The sequence below is a fragment of the Balaenoptera ricei genome, chromosome 5 (assembly GCF_028023285.1).
Source record: "Balaenoptera ricei isolate mBalRic1 chromosome 5, mBalRic1.hap2, whole genome shotgun sequence".
Lineage (NCBI taxonomy): Eukaryota > Metazoa > Chordata > Mammalia > Artiodactyla > Balaenopteridae > Balaenoptera > Balaenoptera ricei.
In genome coordinates, this window is record NC_082643.1 from 74,138,913 (window position 1) to 74,162,532 (window position 23,620).

Here is a 23,620-nt window from a genome sequence, read left to right on the forward strand (position 1 = left end):
CATACCGAGACACCTTTGTCACTCTCAACACTTAGAAAATTCCAAGGGTTTTGGGAGCTATGAGTGAGGAACCATGAGCAAAGACCAAATATATATATGAGAAATGTATTTTGGTCAACTGAATGACCAGATATATATTTTTCTTATAAATCACAATATCATACATGCCTTTCAGTGGTCAAGATAGGCTCAAAAATGAGAGAGAACATGCCCTATAAATGAGGAGTGCTCCTAGATCACATTAGTGTATCCATTTGGGGCTGTGATGGAGAAGTAAGAAGTAGGGAAAAATATCAGAGGTAGATCATGGGTAGTCTTCCTAAACGTTGTTTATATAAATTGAATGGTTCAGATTTGGATAAAATTGATAACACTCATTTTCAGATTGTTGCTAAGATTGTCATGCTAAGATCATGTACCATATATTTATTTTTACTACATATTATTAGGAAATCTTGTCTAGGGTGAATATACTCTTATAGGCTAAAAAGCAGAAGGAGTGTTAAGGCCTCTTTATTGTTTGCCTCAAATAAATGACTTTAAATCATTGTTTAAGGGTACATTAGTCACAGAAGGAAACTGAATCCACCATTTACTTTACCAAATTGTCTCTACACCATTCACTGTGTTTATACACTTTAACAAGTATTACAAGATACTGTGTTTGGCTTTTGGCAGGCTTTTTTTTTTTTTTTTTGGCTGTAGCATCTGTTCAGAGTGTCAGAGTACAAATTTAGAAGCTTATATATATAGCCAGCAGGTCATCTTTTCATGAGCTGATTTGTTAAAAATTTCTCAAATAAAGCTACATTTGTTGGAGGATCTTTTGACTAAAATAATATAAAGGTATGTGTTTGATCCTTCTAAAAAATTTGGCATTTAAACAAAATATGAAGCTGGGTTATGTAAGGACTTTAATACCTATAGTCATATTACATAAAACTTTGCATGTTCTGAAAACTTACTGTATTTTCCAGTAAAATTACTCTCTATGCTTTATAATAACATATTTTCATGGACTGAGAAAGTTCTGCTCTTAAATTTTAAATTCTTTAAATTATAAGTTGTTAAAAGATTTAACACTCTCCTAGTCCTGATTTTAGTTTATATAATTCATAGTTACTCTTATACACATTACTAATGAAAAATCTTGATTTATTATATCAGATGTATGAATCTAATTTTAGAAAAGCTTTCTGTATTTTTACTGAGCTGAAAAAAATTTGATATATTTGACAACTGTTACTTGAATATTTCTGATTAATGAGGCCCTTAGAGCTAAGGCTGTTTATGCAGTTTCATTTGAAATTTATTATAAGTAGTATCCCATAGATTTATTATAATTATATGGATTACTGCTAGTGATTTTTAAATTCATTCTTTTGAAATAGAAAGCTTTTCAAAGAAAAAATAAAGGTTAAAGTATTGAGTTGAAAACCATATCTGTCAGGTTGAAAAGATTCTTTACTCCATTCTCTAATTTTCATCCAAAGAGACACTATTACTCACTTTGCTATTGTTTTCTTCCCTCACCTTTTCCTCCTGTCAAGTCTTTCTTTTTCCCTCTGCTATTCTAAGCCGTTAGGTCTATACCAAGATCATGCACTCCTCTTCATTCCCAGAAGTGAATAAAAACTATGTAGATAGTGTATGGAAAGATAGACTCTGTTCCTGTAGCAGAATTGAGCCTTTCTCCCTCTGACTTAGCATAAGCCCAGGTGCAGCAGGCAGGGCAAGAGAAAAGGAAAATGTTTTGAACACCTTTTAGGAATTATAAAGGAGAACTAGGAGATTAGTTTTTAGAGTTTTGTCTATGTTTTGGGGAGAAGAGAGGATGTTAGCACGCTTTAAAGCTCTATGAGAAAATCAAACAAATATTATTATTATTACCTATTTGCTTTCTGGCCTTGCAACAATATATATATATATATATATATATATATATATATATATATATATATATATAAATAGATAGATACACACACACACATATATATGTATATATATATGTATATCTATCTCTCTCTATATATATTCTTAAAGTGGGGAACTAACATTGTTTAAGGGAAAACTTTCTAGATGTATACCAACTTTTAAACTTTTTCTCTTAAACTGCTGAGAATAAGGTATTAGGTGAAGAATGGTTTTTTTCAGATCAGTTAAAGTCAATTTAGTCAAAGTCACAGTCCTAGTGAGTGAAAACTTCACAAAAGTTAGTTGAAGATATAGGTTTTGTAAATGACTTTCTAGCATACATTTCCACACCCTTTCCCCACTCAAAGACTACCTTGTTCTCTAATAGGAATCCTGTCATAATCAGAGCATCTATTTATTATCGTAAATACCTCAAAGGAACTTTCATTGACTCCTAAACTTCTGCATTTTTCACTCTTATTTTTCAGGATGTCGAACTTGGGACAATTTGACTCCGACTTTTACCAATCTAATTATAACATTGATAATCAGGAGCAGAGTTATAATGATTCTAATGCCTATGGAAATCTTTATGGATCTAGAAAGTAAGTACTTGACATTGAGAAAATATGTTCTCATTTTAAGAAGTCATAATATTTTGACAGGGGGTTTCAGGTAGGGAGGTTCCCTTGGGGGAAGCAAAACCTCTCCCCGCTGTATCTCCGTAAAATGCCCAAGAAGAAATGTTAGGAAAGGGCAGAGAAATGAATTCAGTTTTCCATGAATGCCCCTGATCACCTCAGGCCTGTTTATAGGTGAAAGACTTGTCTCCTCTTTTCAAAACATCACTTAACAGGGAGCATGAATACAGGCCCTGGACAGACAGAAAACATTTTCCTTTTACCTGATATTTTCCAGGACACTGCTCAAGAAACCGATTGTATTCAACTTAATAAATATTTATTGAGTGCCTGCTTGTGTGTCAGAAATTAAGAAAGGCACTATAAACCCAAAAATAAAGAAGAAATCCATAATCTTTTCCCTCACAAAATTAAAAAATTTATGTTGGAGAGGGGGACAATTAAATATGCTATTATAATACAGTGTGGCAATTCCTAACTGAAATCGAGATAAACATAATTCAGAATGTGTTAGTTATTTGAGTTGACAATTCAACTTGAGTTGAAAATAAATTTTAAAAATGATTAAGAATTTAATATTTACCCTCTACTAGTGCCCCAAATAGGGCAGTTAGAATGAGAAGGATTTGGTTCAAGTTCTGGCTCTGGCATCTGTTTTTTGTCACATTGGGAAAGAAAACTTCCCCAACTGAGTGTGTTAAACTGAGAAATAAGGATGTTAATAATACCTACTTCGTGAGAATTGTCTGAAGAACAATTGTGGTAATGTGCAGGAAAGTGTGTGTTGAAGTAAAACCATTATAATATATATGTTATTTTTTCATATAACTATAGTTTGCAGAAGCAATGGACACTGTTGCCAAGTCACTTAAACGTGCATTTGGTTACGCAGTTGCTTCTTTAGATGTTCTTTTAGATTAGTGAACTGTGAGAAGGGACAGAGAAATTAAGGGATTTTTCCAAGGTCACACAGCTAATAAAAAATGGGGTTAGGCTAGTCCAAGGTTGTTGGACTAGACTAAGGGGCATATAATTTATTGTAAAATCAAGGCATTTTTGAGAGTAAAATGTGTGCTATTAATAACAATGTTGGTACAATAAGAATAAACTGGATCATCTTAGGCAAACTGGGATGTGTGGTTACTGTGCCATTCCAACAAGTTTAGGACAAATAACCACATAAGAAATACTTCAAATTTATTAATTCTTGAAGTTTATTTTTCGAACACAGATAAGTACCTTGAAAACTCCAGAATAAGGAGGAAAAAACAGAATAAATACAACAGGCAGTGGGGACTCTTCTGTTCCAACTACACCAAAGACAATTTGGACGTTGTTTTTATGGACTGATGACTCCTGCAGACACAGGCAGATAGGCGCCGTTTTCACAAGCTGCATCCTAACTACTCGTGCTGAACCACTGCTCAAAAGCGATAGGGAAAAGCATTGGTAACTAATGTTTTTAAAACTGTAGAAATTAAATATCTGGAATTTTATCTCATTCATGCCCCTAGTCTTTGTTGTCTAGCATTAGTCAAATTGCCATAAGAACTTCTTAAAATGAAAAGCAATCCATACCTCTATCTACCTATCTATCTGAATATTATCACCAGGCAAATTAAATGTGTTTAAAATATTTATAAGAAAAATGGGGGAAAAGGATAAAGCTGTCTAGAATTGGCTCAATCATTGCTGAATCCAACAACAGAAAAAGAACTTAATTTTATTTCATTTATGATTTACAGTTTGGAAGGTCGAGAAAAAACAGAAAAGTGTATGATGGCCCAGGGAGTAGTTTGAGCATGAAGGTATTACAGGATGGTAACTCAAAATATATAATCCACATGAAAGCTATCTAATAGGATTTTTCAGCTCTGTGCTCCTGTTTTATTGAAAGGATCCAGTGGCCTGCTGTTTCTTTTCTCCCTTCTCTTCTCCAGATGGAATAAGCACCTGGGCAGTATCTGCAATCCACATTTTCAGACTAAACGAAACTGAAAAGTCCAATAAGAGAGAGACAAAGCTGTCTCCTTAAGCAGGGACTCAAACCACAGCCTTCTCCCCCCACCCCAGCCCACCCAGTTTTCTTTCTCCATTTGATTGCACATATCAATGTTGACCAGAAATCGAGATGACAAGGAGGTGGAAATTAATATAACCAAGTGAGGGCAAGTTATGATTATATTGCATCAGGTTGATGGCCTGGCCTACTTCAGATGCTTAGCATTTAAATCCAAGTCCTGATTTGGATGTGGTAACATTTAAATTCCAACCCACACGGCAAGTCTCAGGAATTAGAAAAGGGCATATTAGCTGTGGTACTTTTATGAGGTACATAAAACATGGAGTCAGGTCAGTGATTTACAAGTGTGCATCAAATAACTCCAGAAACTTGATCTTTTATTCATACAGCGCATAGTTCAATTAAAATGTACCCCAAATCAGAATAAGATGCTCATCAAACTTGCAAAAGACATAGGAATCCAGTAGCTAGTTATAATCGATTAGTCTCTTTCTCTCTCCCTGTCCCCTGCCCCATTCCCTCCTCCTCAGTATGAGAGCTCATTTTAAAACACTTGTTATGCTCAACGAATGACATAGTAATCTGAAAGCTGGTTGACTGTGCTTATTATGAACGAAGATATTTATATTTTTAAACAAGTTTTCTTATTTTAGGATGAACAAGATGGAGTTTTCTCATTCAAAAAACAACTTAACTATCCAGTCATTCAGATAGGTGTTATTTCCAGTGACTGCAGCCAGTTTTCTAGGCTGTATTTTCCCACTGCAGTTTCCCAACTTTCGAAATGGGAAATCTATTCCAATTATTTAGAGTAAGAAATAGCTGTTTCTGCAGAAAGGTGACGACAAATGGAAAACTCCCTTTGAATGTTTCAGTGGGACTTTAACAGATAGATACTGAATCATCAGCTTTTCTGAATCTCTAGACCTGATCTTCCTTTAGTGTTTCAAACATAGTTAATGGCACTGTCAATGCCACATCATTATGTGTACCCGCTGGTTGAGCCAGGATCTGGGAATGTCATACAAGCCCATTCCCCCAGGGATCAGACTGACAAAGGAAAGGAGCATCAATTGACCCTCATGATGGAAGTCCATATAGTTTTGGAAAAACAAAGCCTCTAATAAAATATGTACCTATTGATTATGTGATGCGACAGAAAACTGACTCTGTGCAACAAACATAATTCTGAAACCACAGAAATTATAACTGAGTCTTCTAACAGCGATCTTCTGTATTTACATTGGAAGGTGAATGTTAAGTCCTGTTGCCTCAGAAACAGTTAAATATTTTTCGCAAGCTGGAGGCCATGCCGTATCTTAACACAATATCATCTAAGTAAAGACAAGCCTCTTCAGGCTGGTTGGAACTGTATAATCCCATGTATAGGTGGTGAAAAGGGGAATATTGAAGAATTAGTGAGCATTCAGAGGGTTTGTATATGGGCCAGGTGTGGCCATCGCTTCATGGCTTAGAGACGGAAAACCAGGCATGAGTGTAGTGGAGATTCTCCTGGTAGGAAAACACAGGGTGGGTGGGATGTTGTCGAAGTCAGTCTAGGTGTTCCAGGGAAACAAAAATGGGAAAAAGCTAGAGATGATCAGCACAGAAGGGATACAAACTCTTGGCTTCCTATTAATGTTGTTTTCTCTGAGGAAGTGGCAGACTGGGAGACAACTATTTGCAAATATAGAAGATGCTGTTCCAGGGTGTGAGGAAGGTGTCTGGAATGCTTCAGTGTCAGTCTCGGGAAGAGAAGAGCATACAGATACTTAGCTAATGCTTATTCATCACTTTTTGTGTGCCCCACGCTAACCTAAGTGCTTTATTTATTTCAGCTAATTTAATTCATCATAACCTTATGAGTTCTATTATTGTCTTCATATTACAGATGAGGAAACTGAGGCACAGAATGTGAAATGATTTGCCTAAGATTATAAAATTGGGATTTGAACCCAGGCAGTCAGACTCCAGGAGTCCTGTTTGCTAAGCACTCTACTTGGTTCAGGATGTATCCTACGATGGGACTAGCATTATAGGCAGAAATATAATACATAGAGTTGGAAAGCAAAGAAGGGAAATATGACCAAGAATGTTGCCAGTCGTTCTAAAGGAGGCTTTTGCACTCACTTCACAGTTGTTTGAAATGATTTTTTACAGGCATAGGAGATGCCTGTTAACAAAGGTAATATTTAAATCCTAGCAGCCAGAGTCCAGTGTTTATTTTGGTCTAATTCAGTTGAAATTTGGAATAATGTGTTGAGTTATAAATCATCAAAATTTCAGTATTTACCTTCTCAAAGAGCTAATTAAGATGCTCTGTAATCAAGGAAATCAAGGACCACTTTTCATGTTCCTTTCCTTCCCTTCCCTTCCCTTCCCCTCCCCTCCCTTCCCTTCCCTTCCCTTCCCTTCCCTTCCCTTCCCTTCCCTTCCCTTCCCTTCCCTTCCCTTTCCGTTTGGTAAAAACAGTTTGAAATGACCAAATATCCTCAGAGATGAGCCCTTTTTTCTTCCTTCCTTTCTCTTCCTGCAAGAAGTTATGTACTAAGATTGTTTTCCAACTTTCTCACACAAGTGGTGAAATAAAAACCAAATAAAAGCACAATCAAGGAAATATTGTAATATGGTGCTTCAACAAAACTAAATTGCACATTTCAAAAGACGGACAGTGAAGCCAACTATGGAAGACTTTTAAGTCAGGTTCTCAAAGATAGTTTGATTGTCAGTAACTGTCTGGGAATAGCCAGAGCTAAAAAGTCTACTCCTTGATGGACAATGGTCAGTTTATGTGTTTATTTTTTTCCTATGAATTGACTACTATTAAAATTTTGATTTTTAAAAATTTTTATTGAAATATAGTTGATTTACAATGTTGTGTTAGTTTCAGGTATACAGCAAAGTGATTCAGTTATACATATATATATATATATATTTTTTTCTTTTGCATTCTCTTCCATTATAGGTTATTACAAGATATTGAGTATAGTTCCCTGTGCTATACAGTAGGTTCTTGTTGATTATCTATTTTAAACATAGTAGTGTGTATATGTTAATTCCAAACTCCTAATTTATCCCTCCCCTTCTTTCCCCTTTAGTAACCATAAGTTTGTTTTCTATGTCTGTGGGTCTATTTCTGTTTTGTAAATAAGTTCATTTGCATCTTTTTTTTTTTTAAGCTTCTACATATAAGCAATAGCATATGATATTTGTCTTTCTCTGTCTGGCTGATTTCACTTAGTATGACTATGATTTTTTACTTGCTGCCTCCATGGATTTATAGGGAATGTCCTGTTTGGTGATGGTCCCTGAAAATCAGTGAAAAAGCAGCATTGTGTAGGGATCAGGGCATTGCTCAGACAGACAGTTTCAGTTCACAGTCCAACACCTGAATGTTACTGTGTGTTATCAGGTAAGTCATTCAGTCTCCATGAACCTGTATTTCTTTTTTGGTAAGATGGGATTAAAACTACGGCTTTTACTTTGCAGAGTTTTAATTACGTGAGAAAATGTGAAGGAGAGTGTCCAGCACATTGTAAATTAACAATACGTTAGTCAATGTGGATCATTCTTCTAGAGAGTTTTCTCACAACTAGTTACTGTTTCTTTTTTTGATTAAATTTAAACGTCAAGCAAGTTAATTCTTTCGCGGGTAAATAGTCATAAACACTAGGAGAAATCATACAAGGAAAATCGTAGTTTCCTTCCTTGATTTGTCATAATATCCCTTTCTTAGATGTGTAAATATCAGTATCTTCCTTTTTCTAGACAACAGGCCAGTGAGCGGCCTCAGCCTGCCTTCGTCCCACCAGAGATGCTCGTGTCATCAAGTTATGCGGGACAATTCTTTCAGCCAGCATCCAACCAGGATTATTATTCACCATCTTCTTACGTTGACAGTTTTGATGAAGAGCCTCCTTTACTAGAAGATAAGTTAAGGAAGTGCTATTAATGTGTGTACAGCTCAGAGAACAATAGCAATAATCAGCTCTTAATGTGCGCTGTCAGCCTGCCGCACACAGTGTTTTATGTGATTATTCCACATATAAACAAGAGTCTGCCAGACCAACACACTTAAGCCTTTGGGAGTTTGTCTCCTGTATGTGTGGGGACAATTGGAAGTAGATACGAGCTGTGCTAGTCTTGCAGTTTTTAAATGTTTCTTCAGTGTTTCTTGAATGTGGACTCCCTGACCATATCCAGACAACAGTGAAGACATCTTTTGGCAGAGTGATTATATCAGAGTAACCACCAGCATATCTTACTATTTTCTGCTATGTTTGCCTGCGAGCAAAGAGGGTAGTTTCTCAATATTCTTTTTTTGTTGTCATGGAGAAAAGACACATTTTTTTCCCTTCCTGGCTCATGTGAGCCCGCACATCTCAGCTAGATACGACTAAGTGGGAAGGAATATGATTCCAGTAAATAGCACTCTTGGTGGCAAGGAAACCTGGGGACCCTTGCAGTTAAAGGTGGCCTCCAAAGATTTCAGGCATCTTCCATCCATTGATTTTTTTTTTTAATCCAGCCAATTTATATCTGCCGCTTTTGTTCTTAAGGAATGTCAACATGATGCTAGAAAACTAAAGTTCAAGGAGATTTAAATTTGGAAGCCAAGGAGAAATATTCACAGGCTAACTGCTCTAACTCTTTTGTATGTAGTCCAGTGAAAAGGGATAGGCTAAAATTCCCAATATTTTACATCAAAAGATCATTGTTTGCTTCTTATGAACACAGACAGCCACCTGATATTAAAACATTCTTCTCTCTTTGCCTTCAAAATTAAGAAAAGAGGAAAGATTTAAACCATTCAGAAAAGCACAGAGATTTATATAATCGATTTGTTGGCTCTTTAGAAGCCAGTTAAGTTTTTGGATCAATTACGCTTAACCAATTCATTCTAATTTGCCTCTGCATCTGATATCTAACACCTGAAAGTTATAAGCTATTCTCATCAAGAATTTTCCTTGACTCCACCAACATCTCTACGTAAAAAAAACTATCAATTGACTAATTATAAAAGTAACCTATATTCAAAATAGAAATTTGGAAAATATAGAAACATATGAATAAAAATATTAAAAAATCACGAAAAATTTTGTCTCTTGAGACATGACTATCATTAATAATTTTTTTTAAAATTTATTTATTTATGGCCGTGTTGGGTCTTCGTTTCTGTGCGAGGGCTTTCTCTAGTTGTGGCAAGTGGGGGCCACTCTTCATCGCGGTGCGCGGGCCTCTCACTATCGCGGCCTCTCTTGTTGCGGAGCACAGGCTCCAGATGCGCAGGCTCAGTAGCTGTGGCTCACGGGCCCAGTTGCTCCGCGGCATGTGGGATCTTCCCAGACCAGGGCTCGAACCCGTGTCCCCTGCATTGGCAGGCAGATTCTCAACCACTGCGCCACCAGGGAAGCCCTATCATTAATAATTTGATGTAATTTCTTCCATCCTTTATTCTGTTTTTCTATGAATATATATATATACACTAAAAAATGAAATGCTATATTTCTTTGACTATGAATATATTGGTAAATACTTAAAAATAAAAGTTGGATCATACTATGGGCATAAAGTTTTGTATTTTTTAAAGTTACTTCATATCATAAGCATTTCTATACATGCATTCTTTAAAATCATTAAATGTTATTTGAAAACATGACATGTAATGGCTTCATAATATTTTACTATATACAAGTACCATAAGTTAAATCTACCATAGAGGTCATTCTTTATAATCAATAATGCTTTGGTGAATATCATAGTAAAAACTTTGACCTGTACAGAATCTGTCCTTAGGATGGAACTATAACATTGGGATTACTGGGTCAAAAGTCATTTACACTGTCAGGCTCAGCTAGAAAAATAATGAGCCAACAGACCTCCATAGTAGAATATGAAATGTCTTTGTTAATTTGATAGGCAAAAAGGCAAAAAATAATACTTTTTATTTCTTGGTTACTAGAAAAGTTAGACATTTTTTTCATATGTTTATTGACAGTTTTATATGTTTTTTTCGTGTTTATTGTTTCACATGTTTTTACTTCTTTCTGTTTTTCAAGTTCTTTGCCAGATTTGCTATTGGAATCTTAAGATATTTCCTTTCCTTTTTTATTTATAGAGATATTTATATGGTAAAGATATTAATTATTGTCTGGAATATGTATTTCAAGCTTTTTTTTCCTAGGTTGTGTTTGCCATCTAATTTGCTTATGGGATATTAGGACATATAGTCATTTTATTAATCATGTTTATGTTTTTAACTCCACAATATTTTTCTTGGTAACTTTTCTTTCCAATTGCTCTTTTGTTTAGAATATATTTCTCCAGCTCTAGATACTGCTTATATCCTCTGGTAGATTCTTAAATTTTTAAATTATCTTTTTGTTTTTCACTTAAATTTTTGATTCATTGAAAATTGTTTTAGGTTAGTACATGAAGTAGAATTTAACTTTGTTGTTTTTCTTTAATGATTAATCAATTTTTCCTGTAACATTTACTGAAAATAATCTTTTCTACTTGTCTCAGATGTCTCCATTCTGATATTCTAAACTCAAATACATTCTCCCATGATGTCTTCTTAAATTTCAAATAGGAAATATACTAGATTTCCCCTCCTACTACATCTCAGAGAAATTCCTAGATTGTTTTGCTTTCTCTTTGTGATTATCCCCACCAAATATATAGTATATTAGAAGAGAGAGTACCTGATATAATTTTGCATTTTGAGTCTATGAAATTTCTAGACTCTGATCCAATATGTTCTTCAGGCTGGGTGACTTTGTGAAAGCCTCAAGCCTCATCTGTCTAAAAGATATAAAAAGACCATAGGCAGGATTTCTAGGATAAGATGATAAAAGACATTTGCTAGTTTTTATTGAGCATACACAAAAACAACCTATAAAATTATGAAGTTATAATAATTAACATCCCTTGCACAAAAATATGCTATTTGAAAGTGTACTCATTTATACCTTAAATACTTTGTTGTCTAGAAGACTTGTTTCATTTAAGAATGATAACCTTTGTTATTTGATCATGTATAATCAATGTTAACAAATGCATCTTGAAGAATAATAGTCAATTCAAATCTGTCAGACTAGAAAAATAACTGTGATATTTGGTATTTACATTTGTAGCATAGCCTGATGTTTATATTTGAAAGGCCAATGCCACAATTTGCATAGAAAACAAAGATATTAATTCATTTATATAATATATATATTGTATACTTTACTACCACTAGATGACAGCAAAACAATAAATTTTGCATTCAAATTTCACAGCAGTTTCATCTTTTTTTATCTTGTAAAATAAGTTGTTATATTAGGGTATCTACAATTGATAAATAGGTATCTCATTTGCATACCTTATAATAAATTTGAAAACAAAATATTATGGCAATGTATTTTGGTAAAAAACACATAAAATATTTTTTCTTATGAAAATATTTAGTAGGTCTTATGTTTGTTCGTTGTTTCATGACTCTATGTTGAAATGTGCAAAAGTTAATTATGCCATCAAATAAATGGCTGATATCAGTAATAATGTCTCATAAAGCATTTTCATCCGGGTTTCTTCAGGAATAATGATTATGCTTTTTGAGGAGAAAGGTATTTTGAATTAAAGCCCACTTTATTGTGGTAAATACTGAAAACAGATTGTTAACGTAAATATATAAATTGAAAATAAAGTTTGAAGACAACATAAGCCTCAGGTGAAATTAATTTAAACTATAGCATTTCTCAATTTTTAAAATCTTCTGCTATTTTAAAAATCACATTGGACATTCTAACCTATTTTAAGTTGGTGAACTACTCATATTCTCCAAAGTGTATGTTCATTAAGAAATATATAAATACACTGTGAAAATAAAAAGGGAAGTTGAAATGTAAATGATTTTCTCACTATTAATTTAATTCAAATTAAATTCAAATTCTTTCTTTTCAAGCTTGGGTTGGCTAGCAATTGTCAACCTGGATGTGAAAAGAGTGAAAGATACACTTTCTATCCTAGTTCGGGCAATGTCTGGCTGACTTTCTAAAAATGTCTAGGCCCCTGTTAGAGCAAGGTCCCTCTATGTCATGGCGATCATTGAAAGTTCATCTGGTATTCTGTGTGTAGAATGTCAGCTTTGCAAGGTGTTTAGGTGGTATACACAACTATAAAAGAAGTTGAATTATACCCTGTCTCTGACCAAAGAGGGTTACTAAATCCTGGGAAGGGAAGTTGAACGGCAGGTACCAATGATTTAGGGAGACAATCCTTCACATGGGAGAATTGGGCTCACTTCAAAAACATACAAACCTTATGAGATTAGATGCACATTGATTCGACCACAGCTATATGATTAAAAGCATGGGTTCTTTTTTTTCTTTTGTACCCTCTTGTTTTGTACCCTATCCCTAGCCCCTGGCAACCACTTTTCTGCTCTGACTCTATGAGTTTGACTTAACAAAATTTTTTTAGACTCCACATACAAGTGATACCATGCAGTATTTGACTTTCTCTGTCTGGCTTATTTTACTTAGAAAAATGCTCTCAAAGGCCATTCATGTTGTTACAAATGGCAGGATTTCCTTGTTTTTTATGACTGAACAGTATTCCAATGTGTATATATATATATATATATATATATATATATATATATATATATATATATATATATATATACACCACAACTTTTTTACACATTCATCCATCAGTGGACACTTCAGTGGTTTCCATGTCTTGGCAGTTGCTGCCTTCAACATGGGGGTGCAGATTTCTCTTTGATATCCTGTTTTTGTTTCCTTCAGATATATTCCCAGAAGTGGCATGGCTGGATCATACAGTAGTTCTATTTTTTAAAAAATTTTGAGGAACCCCCATACTGTTCTCCATAGTGGCTGCACCAATAAACATTCCCACCAAGAGTGCACAGAGGTTCCCTTTTCTCCACATCCTTGCCAACACTTATTTCTTGTCTTTTTGATGTTAGCCATTCTAACAGGTGTGAGATGATATTGTGGTTTTGATTTGCATTTCCCTGATGATTAATGGTGTTAAGCACATTTTCATGTACCTGTTGGCCATTTGTATGTCTTCTTCGGAAAAATTTCTATTCAGTTCTTCTGTCCATTTTTTAATTGGACTATTTTATTTATTTAGTTTTCTATTACTGGCTCTGTGACTTTGGAAAAGTTCATCACTCCAAACCTCAGCCATCTGATGCACAAAGTAGAAATAAAATAACAGTACCAGCCTCAACGCATGTCAGTAAGACCAACACATGTAAATCTTGTAAGGCTTACAGCAAAATTCTGTAAAAATATTCAGTTGAAAAGAATTCCACTCTTTTTAGCTCAAATGTATGTACTTTATAGTAGTTTAGCTCCAGTTTTTCCTAACCTCCACCTCACCTGTATTCAAATTTAAAATGAGAGAAGGAGGGTAATCAGCTTGATTACTGGTTCCTAAGTAGTGACGTTATATTCTCCTTTGTGAATGTCCTTTTTTTCTACTCCAGATGCAGCTTAAAGTTTATCTTTATAGGAGTGGTGAGAAAAGTAACTGATGTGATGTTGGCATTTATTTCTATATTCAGTGGATGTCAAACGGCTGGGTTTTTTTGGGGTTTTTTTCTTTTTAATGAAAAAGATATAAGAGGAGCAGAATCTAGCAGCGGGGTCTGTAAAAGGGCAGTCAGAATTCTTTGAAAAACAAGGCATTGGAGAAATAATTAGAAATTTCTAATTGACTTTAGACTCATGGACACGGAGCCCCACTGCTTTTGGATATTTTATTCTACCATCACCACTCATTAAAGGGAAAGGTTAATTGTCTCAAGAATTTAATCTCTGAATACACAGACTCAACAACACAGAGCACTGACCTTATTAAAATATGTATGCACGCCATGATTGCTTTTACTTGCTGAATGAGCCATTGCCTTTTCTCCTCTGTGGAGTTTCAGGCAGCTAGCATGGTATTGCTCTTCTCATCAGGCAGAGTATAAGTAAAATCCCAGACCTAGGCTAAGTGTCTTTAGATTAGATAACACTGCTAACTGAAGAGTATGCATGTTTGGTTGGACAAGTTTCAAAAGTGTTAGCAATAGAAAATGCAGGAAAAAGAACTATCTCAATGGGCATTAAGATGGGACTTTTGGTTTGTTAGCTACCATTATATTTTGTTTTTACTGTATAACGTCCATTTCCTCATTTTTGGCTGCATTTTAAGCTTATATTTGCTGCAGAAGGCAGGGAAATTTTTCCTTGATGGAATTATTTCTCTAACATATATCTTTCAGCTCATTGTGTGGGAAAAAAAAGTCTTTTGTTTTAAGGTTGCTATATATTACATAGAAATTTAAACTATGAAGGTATAACAATCAGATTAAAGTGCTAAATAAATTAATAATATTTGTTAACTTTAATTAAAGAATATTACTCATGTTTATTTTTCTATATTTATATTATCTCCTCCCCCTTCTTCTTTTTAGAACTTGGAATTAACTTTGATCACATATGGCAAAAAACTTTGACAGTGTTAAACCCACTGAAGCCAGCAGATGGCAGCATTATGAATGAAACAGACCTCACTGGGCCCATCCTGTTCTGTGGGGTGCTAGGAGCTGCCCTACTTCTGGTAATGGACAGAAGCAAGCACCACATCTTTCTTTTTTTTTTCTTTTTTTTAGCTAACATTGGTTTATCTAAGTTTCATGTTTACAGCATTATATTTCTACTTCTGCATACACCACAGCCAAGTAGCAGATTTTAATGCATGTCCTTTCAAATGTCATTTTTGAAGAGGTCTTTGTAAATACGGAAGAAAGTACATCACTTTATGAAGTGAAAATTGTTTGTTTAATTCATAACTACATTTTTTTTTGGTGAGAGAGACATATTTCATGGAACCATAATGACAAAGAGAAACTGCCATCATGTATTACAACAGATAAAAAATGTAAATTTAAATAGAATTTCAAAAATCAGGTCACCAAGACAGATTTTCAACAAAGCAGGAAATCATATAAATGATTTTCTTGTAATTAAGTCTTTTTTGTTGTTTAGAGAAGACTGTCAATCTGAAAAAGTTGGAGGAACACATGGATTTGGGAAACAGAGGGCTGAAATTTTATTTCTTGTTTTCTGTGAGACTTCTGTTGTGACACTGGACAAATCCCCTCTATTTACTCATCATTTTCATTGCTGGGGTGTATCTATCTCTAGACTATTTCAAATATTCTGTTAGGTATGAGATGAGTCTCCTTGTTTCTGGTTAGGCTATTATGAATAAATTGACTTGCAACGATAAGCAGTGATTTGTTTATTCAACCTGTATATTTCCCCTATCATTTTAGTTTTCTGTTTTTTATGAAGGCAATTTTTCCCCTGACATCTCCCTTTGTCTTGTGTATGGGCCTCTTTCATTCTTTAACTCTGGGAGTAATGATATTCAGAGTCATCAAAAAAGAAAAACATATTTCCACCTAGGTTAAGTTTAGAAGATATTCTAGCTTATAGTTTAGAAAAATGATTTCTCCACCCAAAAAAGGGAAGAAAAAGAAGAAATGAGAAAGGTCTATGATTTTGTATTAAGGAGGTAATGACAATACATTAAAAACAGAAGATGAACAAGATAGTCAAGCCAGTCTGACAAGCACAGTTTCATTAGGGCACAAAGAGCTAAACTTGGCAAGAGAGGTAATGTAGGAAATTAAAGATTCTAAGAAAAGTCCTTAAAATAACTATTCATTTCACTTTCCCTTCTTACAGCTATCTACTTCCCTAATGCAGCTATACTTCTCAAAAGTAGCTGTAAAATGTATTTGCAACTAAATGAGTCTTCACTTTTCATTATTAATTACATAATACTAATCGAAATTCTGATAGAAATCTAATTTCTGCATTGTAGTGTGGTCAATAATCACATCATATTTATCCAATACAATAGTACTTAGTTATAGCGTCTTATTTCTTCCTTTGAACTACAGCAAATGCAAATACTCTACAAATCTAACACTATATCAACCAGAGTTTTAATTTAGTCTCTAACATCCCTTCTGTCTTTGTCATAGTAATTTGATAATCTTAGATTAAGCTGCTAAGTAAGACCATGTCAATTAATCAAATTGTCAGAAACAATCAGTTTAATATATTAACTCATCTTTCTTTTTCAGGTAATTTGTAATATAACAGCTGTTTGTTTTTCTGTAGAAAATATTACTATTACCACCTCTTAAAGGAAAGCATTAATCCCATTAAGATCTTTTTTGGGTGCATAATGTTAGTTGGAATTATTTAAATATCCTCTCTTTTGTGTTAAGTGCGAAGCAATACAGGCAAAGAACTCAACTGAAAGTGGAAAAATTGGATCTGCCCCTAACTTTGCCTCCAGGTGTGATCCTGAACCTGTTTTTTTTTCCTATTTCTTGGCCTTCATTTTTTTTCATTTTGAAGATCAAAAAAGAGGTTTATATAAGTGGTTCTTAAGGTTCGTTTCAGTTGTGAAATTTTAGGGAATGTGTAAAAGTGCATATTTTCTCAAACTTTTTAGGCAAATAATTTCACTTCAACTTTACCATTAGATGTGGTTACTTCAGAATTGATTCTGATACATGGAGAACAATAAGGACCGAAAAACTCCACTGGATATTAATAAAGCCAAATTTAACTTAGAGTCCATTTGAGACTGTTAACCCTGCCCTGGATATCTAAGATTAAAATGTAAAAGATGATTTTATGGGCTGGTATATGCATTGTACTAGAGAAAGCAAAACTAAATCCAGAAACAATATTCAAATCTGTTCATTATCTCTGGAGGTGTAAGATCCATAGTCACATACTGATCACTTTTATGATTTATAATGATATAAGGCACAACACCTTTTAGTGGACTTTCTTCATGTTGAAGGAAGCAAACTAAAAAGAACTGCTTCAAACGCTCAACACAAATTTAATTTTACTTATTCTTCCTCTTAAAATTATTTTCACCCCCCAAACCATGAACACAAGCGTTTTAAAGCTATGGCTCCATTTAATTTTTCTAGTAGAGCTAAGAGTGTGATCTGGAAAAGGAACATGCACGGCCAATATAAAAGCATAATCAGAAGAATAAGAAGTATTTCAAGTAAAGATGTAGTAATAAGGGTGGTACAAGGCTGACCTAAAAATTTTTGAATTTAAAAAAAAATTGGGGCTTCCCTGGTGGCGCAGTGGTTGAGAATCTGCCTGCCAATGCAGGGGACACGGGTTCGAGCCCTGGTCTGGGAAGATCCCACATGCCACGGAGCAACTGGGCCCGTGAGCCACAATTACTGAGCCTGCGCTTCTGGAGCCTGTGCTCCGAAACAAGAGAGGCCGCGATAGTGAGAGGCCCACGCACCGCGATGAAGAGTGGTCCCCACTTGCCACAACTAGAGAAAGCCCTCGCACAGAAACGAAGACCCAACACAGCCATAAATAAATTAAAAAAATAAAAATTAAAAAAAAAAAATTGAACATTTATTTTTCATTTCAATTACAAGTCCTTGTTAGAATTTGAAACAACTTAAAAAAATGGGACTGGCCCTGCCAGATGGAATTGTACCTCAAATTAGATAAACTAACAAGAGTTAAGAGATAAGGAGAGAGGTCAGTAACTGATATGGAAAAGGACAATTTTACTACCAAATTAGTTTTATCCACCCTCTATTTACCCCATGCACAAAACTGGTTAGGGGGTCATGGTCCTGCTATGTGTCCTTTGGGGTACAGGGAAGCTGTGTTTCACCATTACAACTATTCCTACCTCAGAATTATCCCACTCAATTAAAATATTAAGTAGAATGTTTCTCTAATACATGAAAGTGATTTGAAATTGTCACTATTTTCCAAGTGGAGCAAACTCACCCAATAGAGCAGTACATAACTGATGTGTTTCTTTTAGCATGTCCATTAGCATTATTGGCATTATTTCACAAAATAGCCAGGAGGACTTATTATGGCTAATGCAGCAGAGAATTCTGCAACATAGCCCAGGGACATTTTGTGAAAGAACTTAGTAGTGATCAACTTCCCCAACTGCAGAGGAAGAAAATTTCAAAATAACCAGACAATTTTAAACATTAAAATGGTCATATTCTCCATTAACTAATTACAAAATAAATATCTCTTTATTCTGTAAGACATAAGGACAGCTATGGAGCAGAAAAAAGGACAGCTAAAAAGCTCTCTCTCTGAATCAACTTACCAGATCCTTTGTTGTTTTCAAATAATTCCCATGAAAACCGGAGTCAGCCTCCTCAATCTTTCTCTAGAAGTTCTAACCAGCTTAATGTATATATAAAAATGACATGCATTCTTTACTGGAGCTTTGGCATCCTCGGGTAGCAAACATTAAAATATCCTCTGTTGAATCAGTAGTAGATTGTGACTTTCCCTGGATGAGTTTAACGGTGCTGGTTCAGGAACAAGTCTCTAGTGCTCTGTGGGTGATGGCTATTTTGATGAATCCTCAGGTCAGTGGTCTATCCTGAACACTACTGACTTCCTTTAACAATACCTCTTTTGTGATTTGCTATCAGTTGGTTTATATAAATCAGTTTTTCATAAAGTCTGTTCAGTTAAGTTGGTAATAGGCATTATGAAAACAAAGGATTCTGGGGTCGGATAAGTTTGGGGTATACTGGCTTAAATAAGGTTAAATAAGTCCCCTTGTTTAGGACTCGTTAGAGCTCCTGCAGGTGTTAAAGACCTAAATTTTAGAGCTGGACTGCCTGGATTCAAAGCTGAGCTCCACCGCTTACCATTATTTTACCTTGGGCAAGTTCCTTAACCTCCCTGCACCTCAGTTTCCTCATGTGTATAATGGGTACAACAATGGTACCAACTAATTATGTTGTGTGGATTAAATAAATTAATATATGTGAAATCTTTAGAATAGGACCGAACATAGTAAATCTGACAGATGTTTGCTAATATTACTAATATGTTTTGCAAATCTCCAAGACTAAATTGGAATTTTTTCATTAACTTATTCATTCACTTAATTGTTCAACAAATATGGGGAGAAAAATATATCCTTACCTATGCCTAGTACCTATTGCCCAGTAGGCAATCTATGATAAAAAATATAAATCTGGAAATATAAGCACGCTTGTGCCATCTCACGTATAGCTCCAGGAGGGCAGGTGGTGGTGTTTGTTTTCATGACCTGAATCCGTATTACAGGCAGTATTTTTTCCAGAACTCCCAGTCTCGAGACTTACGCTACAAAGACATGAACAGCATTGAGGTGATTGATTCGAAAATGCTCTCTGCTTTGTTGACAGTCTGATTTCTTCTTGATGTCTGTTCTATGTTCAAACCGTTTTCTTCCCGTTGTTTCAGGCAGGAAAAGTCCAGTTTGGTTACGTGTATGGCACGAGTGCCATTGGCTGCTTAGGTATTCACGCCTTACTAAACTTGATGAGCTCTTCAGGGGTGTCCTATGGCTGCGTGGCGAGTATTCTGGGTTACTGCCTGCTTCCCATGGTCATCCTGTCCAGCTGTGCCATCTTCTTTTCACTGCAGTAAGTGTCTGTGTGTGCTAATTGACCCCACATGCACGATCGTCGCTAGGGTTTGCCACACCAGTACAACAGTTAGCCCCTTTCTGATCATTTTAGTAGTGGGATTGGGGAAACTGGCTATTACAAGCTACATACAGATTCAGGAAAGTAGGTCGGTTTTGGCTCAGGTGCTGTTCCCATTTCGATGATTTTAAAAAATAAATTAAACCAAGTTATCTTTAAAATTGGCACTTTGTAAGTTGTCACATTGTTCAGTATGAACTATCGTCATGGGTAATATAACCAACAACAGAAAATTCACTTGTTTGGATTACGAAGAGTAAGTGCCTGGTGCACACTGACAAATTGCTTCAGCTCCCAAGCACTCTGCCTTCTAGGAGGGAAGCAAGTGTTCTTTCTCAGCTGGACTCCTTGCACTGCAGAATTCCCAGGAACCCTAATGAGGATATTACTGCTAGAGAACTTTATAGCATATATGCTCAGTCAATTTTTTTTTCTTTTTTCCTTCCTGGGCAGATAGTATTTGCAATTCAAAAATATTAATGAGGATTCAGTAGATATGCTTCTGTCGGGCACTTTCCCAGGGCAGTGCATATCACTACCACTTTGGTTGGGAAGAGTATAAGTAATTACATAGTCCTTTGTCACCTGCCATGCTCCAAATCCAATTAGAAATAAACATTTGCCATCAGTGCTCATTCTTCCACATCCAAAGGAGACACAATTCACATTTTTTTTCTTGGATAATCCAAGTTTTAGGTTATCAACACTACACTGGATAGGATATTACATACAGAATTTGCCAATGCCAGATAAACATTTTAGAAAGACTTCAATGTTTTCGTTTAGATATAATCTCAGATATTTTCTTCATAACATTATTGAGAATGACATAGATGGAAATGCTTTTTTTGTTTTAATATGGTTTCATTTTGAAAGCAATAGTCTTGAGAATAACAGAGCAAACTCTTTATCAGTGAGTGCTTAACACTTAAAAGAGAGGAATACAACAGAAAATGGAAACTGAATGTATAAGTACAATGTGAGTTAGAGGTGTATTTATTGAGTCTTGTCTATGGAAAAATTCCACTTTTTGTATATCCTGTTCCTTAGCAAGCTGTTCTGTTTACTAAGTTGTTTGGTACAGATGTTTGACAAGTTACTACAGAGTTCAGTTTTACAACTTCCATTTTGTCAGATGCTTTTGCCAAAGAATACTATAATGATCAACCATTTAAAAATTCTAGGTTTTAGACATTATTTCCATCAAAGTTTAGCTTTGGGGTATCTTAAATGACTCCAGATTATTAGGGAAAGAAAATAAAAACTACAACTCTTGAATTTTGAGACTCATCAGAGGTCTGGACATTTTTCATTAGATTTTCATTCTGAAATGTAAAGGATGAATTAGAAATCCTTTAAATTATATTAATGGGGAATAAGCTATCTGACCCCTAAGACCATTAAACTGAAATTGCCTTTTTGGGCATATTACTATAACATTCAAATGAATTATATATAATCTCACACTTTTGTTCACCAAAACCTGTAAATTGAATCACTCTAAATTTTATTTCTAATAGATATTAAGTAAACCAACAAATGTAATATTTACTAGAATGTTTTAAAATATTTTTGGTTTGTTTATAATCTAAGGCATTATAAGCTCTATTGTACACTTTTTCACCTGTTTTGCTTTGGTTCAATTATTAAAAGCAGGTATTTCTGTCATTCTCACAAATAATAAACACAATTCTCAATTTCAGATTCAACCAGGATCAAGGGAGGCAGTATAGTTTGACAGTAACTAGAACAATATGTTGGTGGTTAGCAGCTCTTGACCTAATGACCATTTCACTTTGCAATTTTTTTAAGTCGCTTCATTCCCATTTCTTCCTAAAGAACCAACTGTCTCCACAGTTAACTTTTTGAAGACACCAGTTTGAACAAATCCATTTCGATATTATAAAAATCCACACCTCTATTTGCCAAAGTGATCTTCAGCAATGAGGTGGGAGGCCACACACATCTGTGCCTTACTGCTTCATCTGTGCCCTCCCTGAGCCGTGTCAGGCTTTGCTGTCCCAGGCAAAAACCCAGGACGTGGACCTGGGAGCGCTGGGGAGTAGGAACCCCACTGGAATGCGGGTCCAGTCATTTTTCTGCTCATACCGGGGGTAAATTTAAGAAGAAAGTAGGGAAAAGAAATCTGTAGCTGTGAAAGAAGCCTCTAAACATAGTTTATGTAAAAGAATTTCAGAAGTTGGGATTTGAATGTTGACTCATGAGAGTGACAGCAGGTCAATTCTTCTGTTTCCAATAATCTGAGTTTTTACCAACCTATAAAATATTTAGCTTCTAATGGTGAACTTGACTCAAAAATTTTCTAAATAGCTGAGGCCTTTGAGTTCCTATGGTTCCTCACCCTCATTTTACAAATTGAGAAAGTGGTTATAAATATTGTACCAAGGACATTTCAGAGGCAGCTGTGATTCAATAACCTCTTTTTCTCCTGGTGTAAGATAACCATCTCTTTTGCCTTTGCTCTAGGGGCACCTTTGGAACTGTGTTGGCACTGGTCATCATTGGCTGGTGTAGTCTCTCAGCCTCCAAAATTGTCACTTCAGCCTTGGCCATGGAAGGACAGCAGCTTCTCATTGCCTACCCTTGCGCCTTACTTTATGGACTTTTTGCCCTCCTAACAGTTTTCTGAAGATTATTTGAGATGGCATTACAGGATTCTATTTGTTTGTCGCTCATATTATCCTGGAAATGTATTGGCATACACATTTGGTCATATGATTTCTGTTTTATCGCTGTTGAGAGAATAATAAGCAGAGACAAAACAGCACTTAAGGATGGGGCTCTAATAGGCTCTTTGGTTTGAATGATGATTTGCTTTTTGGTTGGTGTATTAAAACAATTTAAAATACTTTAAAATAAAAAGGGATATAGTTGTTGCACTGATGGACCCTGCTTTTCTCAATGGATGTATTTCTGAGAAATTGTAGGTAAATAAAATCATATGCTGACTGGGTAGAGGAGATCTACAGTGAGCCTTTTGAGAAATCTTTATGACAGTTCAAGCTGTGTACAAGTTGTTTAAGTCACACTGTCCAGGACCTTTGGAGAATTTCAGGGGGAGGTGTTATTTAGGGTTTTATTCACCTGAGAGTCAAAGAATCTCCTGCCTTTCCGTTCATTTACTTTCACAACTATTGCTTGGTACCATTTGAACAATGCATTCACTCACCACTTTTTCAAGCCCTAACTGCCTTCTTACTTGGTTTAGATGCCATGGTCCATTACTATAATTTCTCCCTTGAATATGTATATCCTCAGTACCCTTGCCATTTGCTCCCTGAATAGATGAATGTGACTGGAGGAAATGCCACTTGTTTCTATTTTATTATATGACTACATCTTAAATGGCTGCGCAGTACAACCTTTTGAGTCCTATTACATTAACCTACTATTGATAAATTCACTTTCGTACTTTCTGAGACG

General features: G+C 35.2%; 1 protein-coding gene across 1 annotated transcript; it reads left to right on the forward strand.

Annotated features, from left to right (window-relative positions):
* Positions 1–758: 758 nt before the first annotated feature.
* Positions 759–23,076, forward strand: YIPF7 (Yip1 domain family member 7). The gene is made up of 6 exons (XM_059924128.1): positions 759–846; positions 2,403–2,519; positions 8,347–8,505; positions 15,057–15,204; positions 19,932–20,113; positions 22,664–23,076. The coding sequence occupies exons 2-6, from the start codon at positions 2,404–2,406 to the stop codon at positions 22,824–22,826; spliced, it is 768 nt and encodes a 255-aa protein (XP_059780111.1). The 5' UTR covers positions 759–846; position 2,403; the 3' UTR covers positions 22,827–23,076.
* The last annotated feature ends 544 nt before the right edge of the window (positions 23,077–23,620 follow it).